This window comes from Pteropus vampyrus, unplaced genomic scaffold (assembly GCF_000151845.1).
Source record: "Pteropus vampyrus isolate Shadow unplaced genomic scaffold, Pvam_2.0 Scaffold98, whole genome shotgun sequence".
Classification (NCBI taxonomy): Eukaryota; Metazoa; Chordata; class Mammalia; order Chiroptera; family Pteropodidae; genus Pteropus; species Pteropus vampyrus.
The window spans coordinates 3,789,636-3,797,714 of record NW_011888879.1 but is presented as its reverse complement, the minus strand read 5'-3'; the positions used below and the strand labels follow the sequence as shown (position 1 = coordinate 3,797,714).

Genomic DNA, 8,079 nt, shown 5'->3' with positions numbered 1-8,079 from the left:
AAACTGCTTACTTAAAACTAAAGGCATATATTCTGCCATGATAGCCATTTAAAGATTAAGTTTGGCCATGTTATTGGAGGAGTTGGTACAGGCTTCTAAAATAGCTTTGATCTGAAGAGAAACACTGGTGACCTCTCTTTTCAGAGCAAGGATCAGCTTTATGTAAAAAAAACAAATGTCAAGTGTTTTAGACTTTGCAGCCATATGGTCTCTGTTGCAACTATTTAGCTCTGATGTTGTAGTATGAAAGCAGTCACAGACAATATTAATGAAAGATCTTGGTTGTGTTCCAGTAAAACTTTATTTATAAAGGCTGATGGCAATCTGGATTTGACCCATACACCATAGTTTGCCAATCCTTGCTTTAGAACACTAAAAGTAGGGAATTAATGGTTTTTAAGAGTATACATTAGACTGATAGAGAATACACAAAGTAACATATCCATAGAAAAATCTAAAATAAAATGATACATTTCCCCCTCTAAGTTACTTAGTATATGTAGAGTAGTTCCTGAATTGTCTTGTATATTCCACTCTAATCTCAGTAATATGGTTTTTTAACTTTTTTTCCCAGAAAAAATCTTCTAGAGGAAATGCTCAAGCAACTCGTCATTCTTTTGATGTCAGAGTGCTAACGCAATTGGTAAATATTTAAAATCCTACTGATCTAAAATACGTTATTTCTTAGAATAACCATTATTAAATTGTTTCTGTTTTCGTTTTTATACTTGGAGAGTCAAAGAATTTTAGACCTGAAAGAGACTAAAAAAATGCCCACTTCTAGGAATGTTACTCCCAAGAAACATTATTTGATTAAAACCTATTTCGATCTTTTGGCCCAAGGCTATTAAAATTTTAGCATAAAGTAGATAGCAATTAAATACACACACATGTACATACCTACATGCGTGTACATGCATATATATGATATTTTGGGTTGTATGTTTCTTTAAGAGCAAAGTTGTAATTCATAATTTAAAGGTAAAAGGTGTATGCACAGATGTGCCAAGAGTTGTCATATACTTAATTTGAAGTAGATTTACATCTCCACTGATTTGATAAAAATCACACCGTATTAGCAAGTTTTATATTTTTGTGTGGTTAAGTCATACATCTCTTCAGAAATGGAAAGTTGGATAACTTGAAGAATGAAAATTTAAAGCCAGTAATTACTCCTAAAATTATGCATGCTTTTGATTTTATTCCTGCTTGAAGTTGTCCTTGAGAACAGACAGGGTAGAAAGTATGTCCATGTTTTTAGAACACTTTTCATTTCAATATTATACAGGAAATGTTGGAACAGAGAAGTATTATCAGAACTTGTATATTTTTTTAACTGAATAAAATAGGTTTATGAGGATGTTTTAATTTCTTTTCCTTCTCTGTGTTTAGCAACAGAGCATTGTAAAATTGTCAGTTGGATTTATGACACTCAACATAAGTTCTCAATTTCTCTTTTCAATACCTTAAAAGTATTTTTAATCTTTTGTTTTTCTGCTTTTGATATTAGCAGTATCCTTTGTCTTAATGCTGTTCCTCTACCTATATGCTTTTTACTAGTTATGCTTATGTAACCTCTTGGTTTATTAAACAATCAGTTAAAATTATTTTAATGATAAAATTGCAGTTGGAAGATGTGTAGAGTGGAACTATTGAAAGGAGTGGAAGAAGATATCATGAGATAATTTATTGTTAACGATATTTAATATATGGTGTAGTATATTTTTGTCAATCATTTTACTGGTCAGCCAACTCGGAACTTTAAAATGACCAGTATATAATAAGTAGTCAATAAGTAATTGATGCCACTTTCCTCCTACTCAACCTCCATCAAGTCTTCTTGATTCTCTCTCTGCTGTGTTAAACTCATCTTTGATTTTTGTATGGTCCCACTGCCATTAGCCTTAGAACATTATTTTACCTAGATTATTATTATTTTTTAAAATTTTCTTTTCAAGTAACTCTTAACTGGTCTTTCTCCATCTATTCATTATTGTCCAATGTGATTCTTCATCTGAAGATCCCGACACCTTTGTTTGTATATATCTTCACACATCTTCCATATTTCTAATCTGTCCTGTGTATAATTTCGATTATCTTTTCTGAATCACAGTTTGCATTCATTCACTTATCCATTTACTTATTAGTTTGTTTTTTCAGAAAATATTTATTGAGTGTGTATAAGAGTCAGATAGTGATTGTGTTATTCTCCTTACTTAAAATTCCTTAATTGCTCTATATCGACTAGTTAGAAAAGTCTAATCCAGGACTCTTCATAGCCTCAGCATGTGTTTTCATTATTTTCTAATTTACTATTCTAGAGGTATGCTTTCTATGCTTTTAAAATTATGTGTATTTCTTGAGCCATGTGTCTTTCCAGTGCCATTTTTTTTCTGTCATCCAGACTGTCAAAAGCCTATCTGGACATCACTAACCCAAATGATACCACTTCCGTAAGGTGACCATAACCAGAGGGATCTTTCCTTTCCCAAAATACCATATCAGTATCCCAGAAGTTCCCGCACTTATGAACAAGTTAGGTTCCCGATGGCTTTTTGTAAGTTAATTTGTTCCTAAGTACAAAGAAACCTAGGGGAGCTGACATTTGTAGAACTCAGATATGTTTCTACCAAAAATGAGTGAGCCAGTCCTTATATCTTTTAAAAACTCTCCTCCGTGTGTGTGTAGTCTTCTATAGAGTCTAGTCTATTTTGGAAAAAATGCCCTAATTTTTACATATATCATGTATATCTTACAAATGTGTTATATGTTAAAGTATATATTATAAATTGGATATTAAATATGTAAAATAAGGCATTATTTTCCAGAATAGAATAGTTCCATCTATAGCAAAGTTCTGCATAGTGGATGAAGGAAGCCTGTTATTCCTTCCTCCACCCTTACCTTGTTGATGTATCAGTGATCTCTACAAGTAACATGGGAAGTTTATTCCAAATATAGTATCAGCGTTGTCACCCTGCTGCTTAGTTTGATGATAGTCGTTTTTTGAACGGACCTGGAATCTTCTGACCTATTTTTTACCAACAAGATCATGACTGTGTTTAAGTTGAAATTCTTGAAGAAAACTAGCCTTTGCCTAATTTAAATTCTTAAAAGACAAAACTACCCTTTGTCTAATTACATAGGACATTGACTATTTATGCTCTTTCAGTAGCTGCATATTCAGGTCATTTGATTTCTTCACCGTTTTTCTCCATTTCTTCCTCGATTGTTCTTTATTGCATAGGCACACAGCACTGTTCACAAGTTGCATGTTTTGCTTTTGTTCTTCAGAACTGACCCTATTGTTGAATGATTGATTTTAGTTGTACCTAGAACATATTTTTTTGTGTCTATTTTTTTAAATCATGATTTTTATTTCCATTGTGATTTTATAGGCCTCTAGCAGTACTTTCAATGTTTCGATGTTCTTCTTGTTTTGGTACCTATTAAAATGATGAGGTCAAAATGTCTGTGAAACATCTCAAAACCAAGCATGAACTAACATTCTTTAGACTAAAGAAAAATGGGACCATGAGATGAAAACAACTGCTTATAACCACTGATATCATTTTCTGGTGGCAGGCTTAGTTGACTTGCTTTTTTCCTGCCGTGGAGCTTAGAACACTACTTCCAGTTTATGAAAATTATGAGTTGAAAGTGTATAAATAGATGAATGTCTATACATTGCTTATAATTTTACCATATTTATCACATCCTGCTTTGCATTTCAGTTATTTTTGTGGAAATCTTATATTGTATACTTTATAACTTCTACTAGATCATGTCTTCTTCATATAGCTTTTCATCTTAATAACACTTACCTGAATAATCTGCAAGTAATATATTTTTAGTGACTACTGATTGGGTCTTGGTACTTTATTTTTTTCCTTAGAAAAAAATTAGTTGTAGTTTACTTAATTTCAGACTATATTCAAAATACTCAGAAAATAATATATAACTTATAAGAAGTATGAAGGCCTTTAAATAATTAGGGAGAATATTTGCAAACACTTGGTTCAGTGAAAAATTCCTTCATGAAATAGCTTCTATAATGTTTAAATGTTTCATATAGTTAATATAATGTTAGCTATTAGAACTTAAATTGTTTTTTATCTTTCAGCTTCTGAATTCTGACCACAGATCCACGGCCACAGTCCAGATCTGCAGCGGCTCCGTGAACCTTAAGGGTGCTGTGAAATGCAGAGCTTATATTCACAGCAATAAGCCCAAGGTTAAAGACGCTGTACAGGTACAACAGGCAGAGCCAGTATATGAAAGATTGAAACAAGTTAACATAACTATTCAGAAATCCTAAAATTTTTTTTTTATTCTCAGATTTCATAATTATTAATTTGATTTTAACCAATAAAGGCCCAATCATTTGGGCAGTCCAATTAAACCATGTGCTTGGTTCCAAGATTTTCATGTGTAAAATATCTATTCTATGCCCTTTTTAAAATGATAATTATGCACATTTATTAAGTTGGTACATATTAGTGCATTTGAAATCATTTCTTTTGAGGAAAATCGAACTTTTCAAGTAACAAGAATAGTATTCATAGGAAGAATTATTAGGTAGAGTTCTGTAATCTATGTAATACAGAAATTTTAAAAATGGTAACTGGCTCTTTTGTCAGAGTTATACATTTCCTAATTTGGAACACTAGTATTATTTGTTTAGAAGCAAAATTTATTTATTTGGTTTTAATTTACTCTTTAGATGAGGTCAGCAGATTTGTTGTTGAACTATGAATGTGTTAGTAAGCATGTTAAATAAATGGACATTAAAAAAAGAATGATATACCAGTTATTTTAGTGGACCTAGTTATAAAGGGAAACTAATTATGTGAGGGTTTTTTGCTAATAAAATAACGAAAATCTAAAGTAAAGAATTTTATTTCTTATTGTGATTTGTTTTTGTTTTTCCATAGGCAGTGAAGAGAGATATATTGAATACAGTTGCTGATCGTTGTGAAATACTATTTGAGGATCTGCTCATGAATGAAATTCCAGAAAAAAAAGTTATGAGTATAAAATGAAGTCCTTTTTTTCATGTATTCAGTTGATAGGATGTCACAATATAATAGTCATATCTTTTATAACTACTATATCTTTAATAACAATATGTTATCTTTTACTTTTTTTAGTGAATGAACATGTTTTTAGTTGCCACCCCCAAAACAGTTTGTGAACACCTTGCATTAGCAAATCTGTCAACAATTAACAATTTCTGGGAGGACTTAAAAAATAAATTCTGCGTGAATTTCTGTCACAATGGATAAATTGTGTTAATATTTTAAAGCTGATTTTTAAATTATTATCTATGAGTTTTTTTCAAGAATTCATAATCAAAATATTTATTAATGTTGAGCATTATATAATTGATTCTTTAATAGATATCTGTAGTATACATGCAATCGATCTCTTGTTCTTACCAAATTTGTTTTGTATACTAGTTTATATACTTTTTATCTATTACTCTAACAGATTTTTAGATTTTAAAAAGGCTGGATTATGGTATCTTAATCTTTTATAACTATTTTATCTATTGGGAAACAATAATTTCATTTATTTCAGTAATTTGTATTGAAAATAATTTTTGTTTACTCAAAAAGAAAATTACATTGAGTATGTTTTTTGAAGCTACACATTCATCTCTACCTTCCTACTATTCAGATCAGAGTGAATTTGTAATTCACAGTTGAATATGTATGTAATTGAAACATATACCAGCTTGTTAAGGGAATATTTTTATGTTTATATAGGAGAAAGCGTAGCTCCGCTATATAGTACTATCTTCTTTTTGTACTACTGATAGCCATTATATTAGGTTTAGTGGACTAATCATAATATTTTTTATATTCCTGGTAAGATAGATTCCTGGAATTTGCCAGATTTAACATTTGTCCTTCTTGTATTCCACTAATAATGTATAGCTTTGCTGAAAAGTGAATTTGAATATTATATGTAGCAATTAGATTGAGACTTTTGTTTTGGCAAGTATGTGAAACCCGGTTACCTAGCTACCCAGGCAGCCTAGCAGCCTCATCTCATTGTGGCTTCGTTTTTGCTACTTGACTGTATGTATGGTAGAGCTCTTGAGTTAAATATTAATTACTTTACTTGCTGAGCAACAGTATGGTTACAACTGAACTGTGAATTTTAGGATTTTCAGGGACATGGAGATATAGCCACCATTAATGCATAAGATCTACCTTATCACACACATTAGTGAAATACTCTATTCCATTTAAAAATACTTCATGAAAATGGTATCGTATGACTAATTCCTGGCATTATTTTATAGTAAGTGAATTAGTATTTGAAATTTTTGCAGATGTCCAGTCAGTAAAATTAGTTACTTCTAATAGTAGTTGTGATCGTTACACATTAAATTTAATGTATTAGAAGTTAATGTTATCACCTAATACTAAATTTTTTAAAAATGAAAAAATATATTTCACTAATTGAGTGGCCTTTGAGGCCTTTGTGACAAGAATAAACCATGTATTCAGTGGAAAGAGCAAAGACTGAACTTCTTGGATTCTCTGTCTACTTTGCCACTAGAGGACTGACTTCAGGCAAATGATTCAGCCTGTTCAAACATCTGTTATCTTACATGGAAAACAGGGATTATAGTAGCTACTTTTTGAGAATTATTGAATGATAGTTGTTTTTCAAATTCTTTTTTAATTTTTGATAAATGTAGCATTATATTTCAAAAAGAAACCCAAGTGTAAATATATACATTTTTAAACTTTAGTAACAGGATAATTATTCCACCAATGTGTTAGTGTATCTTAAGATACCACGATAAAAGACTAAATTGCAAGTATAATAATAATACAAACAAATGCAAATTTTGAAATTGAATACACATATATATCCCATTTTTTTATCTTTTATTTTTTGTTCTTTTTTTTTTTTTTTTCTTTTTTTTGTGTCCGTGTGATCTTTTGTCGTGTTGTAATGTGTAGCATATGTGCTGTGATTTTCTGGAGCTCTAGTGTTTTTTCGTGTGTCTGGGGGTGTGTGCAGCGCATATTTTCTTTTTATTTTTTTTCTTTTTAGTGTACACAGTGTTTGAATTCTGGCTCTCCAGATGAAAGAACTTAATTCTTCCATGACAGTAAAAAAAAATATGAGAATTCCAGTCATTCTTTTTAATTATTGTGATCTTCCCCTTAAGAGGTATTCCATACCTCTTTCATTATTCCCTACCAGCCTCCATTCCATTCTTCCCAACTTACTCTCAGTAAATGACCTACTCCTTGTGAAAATGGAGGTCATCAGTTGTGAAATCTCTTACCTTCTTCCATTCTTACGTCCAGGTCTATCCATACCACTCATCCTCCCAGAACTTCTGCAGTCATCTTTGCCTGTGGTCATGGTTCCATTCTCTGGATGGTGCTTCTCATCCCTTCATGCAAATGTCTGCTTATCCTTTAAGTGTTAAGTCAGATATCACCAGTTTTACAAAAGTTTCTGTAATAATTCAGTATGAGTTAAGAGTCTATTCTTAATCAACAGAAACCCAATTTTTATCATATTGGCTTAAATTTAATTTTTTTCTGTTTTGAACTTGTTCAAATAACGTTGAACTAGATACTCTGCTGTGGGAATATTACTAAAGGATTCTTTTTTAGAATACTTTGTGAGATGTGTTTTTTTTTTTTTAAAAAAAGATAATACCCCCTCCTATTCTTACTCTCAGATCAACTAGAAAACTTGGTCTTTGATTTTATAGCAAGCATATTTGTCTCTTTTTTAGGCAAAGCTGGGATTAATATAGTTTGAAATAGTTTTTAAATTTTGCATGCCACTTATACATACATATTATAGCCATCATTGAAAAATTTGAACTTAACCTGTTTCAAGAATCTATGGCTCAAAGTAAAATAATCCTAATTTCAAAATTCCTAATTTACATGTTCCAGTACAAATTGCAGTAATAAGATTTTACAGCTAGGAGGCAGTCTAATCAAAGAGTAAAATTGTTCTTGTTGTCATATGAAAACAAGATAGTAAGTTGCATCTGGCAGGAACCACACAATTTACGTATTGCATTTTCTGTGA

The 8,079-nt window shown here is 31.0% G+C and overlaps 1 protein-coding gene across 1 annotated transcript in view; it reads left to right on the top strand.

Annotated features, from left to right (window-relative positions):
- ODR4 (odr-4 GPCR localization factor homolog) overlaps positions 1-8,079 on the top strand; it is a 35,665-nt gene that overhangs the window by 14,078 nt on the left and 13,508 nt on the right. The window contains exons 7-9 of the mRNA XM_023533189.1: positions 546-643; positions 4,124-4,252; positions 4,935-5,040. Coding sequence (XP_023388957.1) covers positions 546-643; positions 4,124-4,252; positions 4,935-5,040 — 333 coding nt within the window. The remainder of the gene's footprint in view (positions 1-545; positions 644-4,123; positions 4,253-4,934; positions 5,041-8,079) is intronic.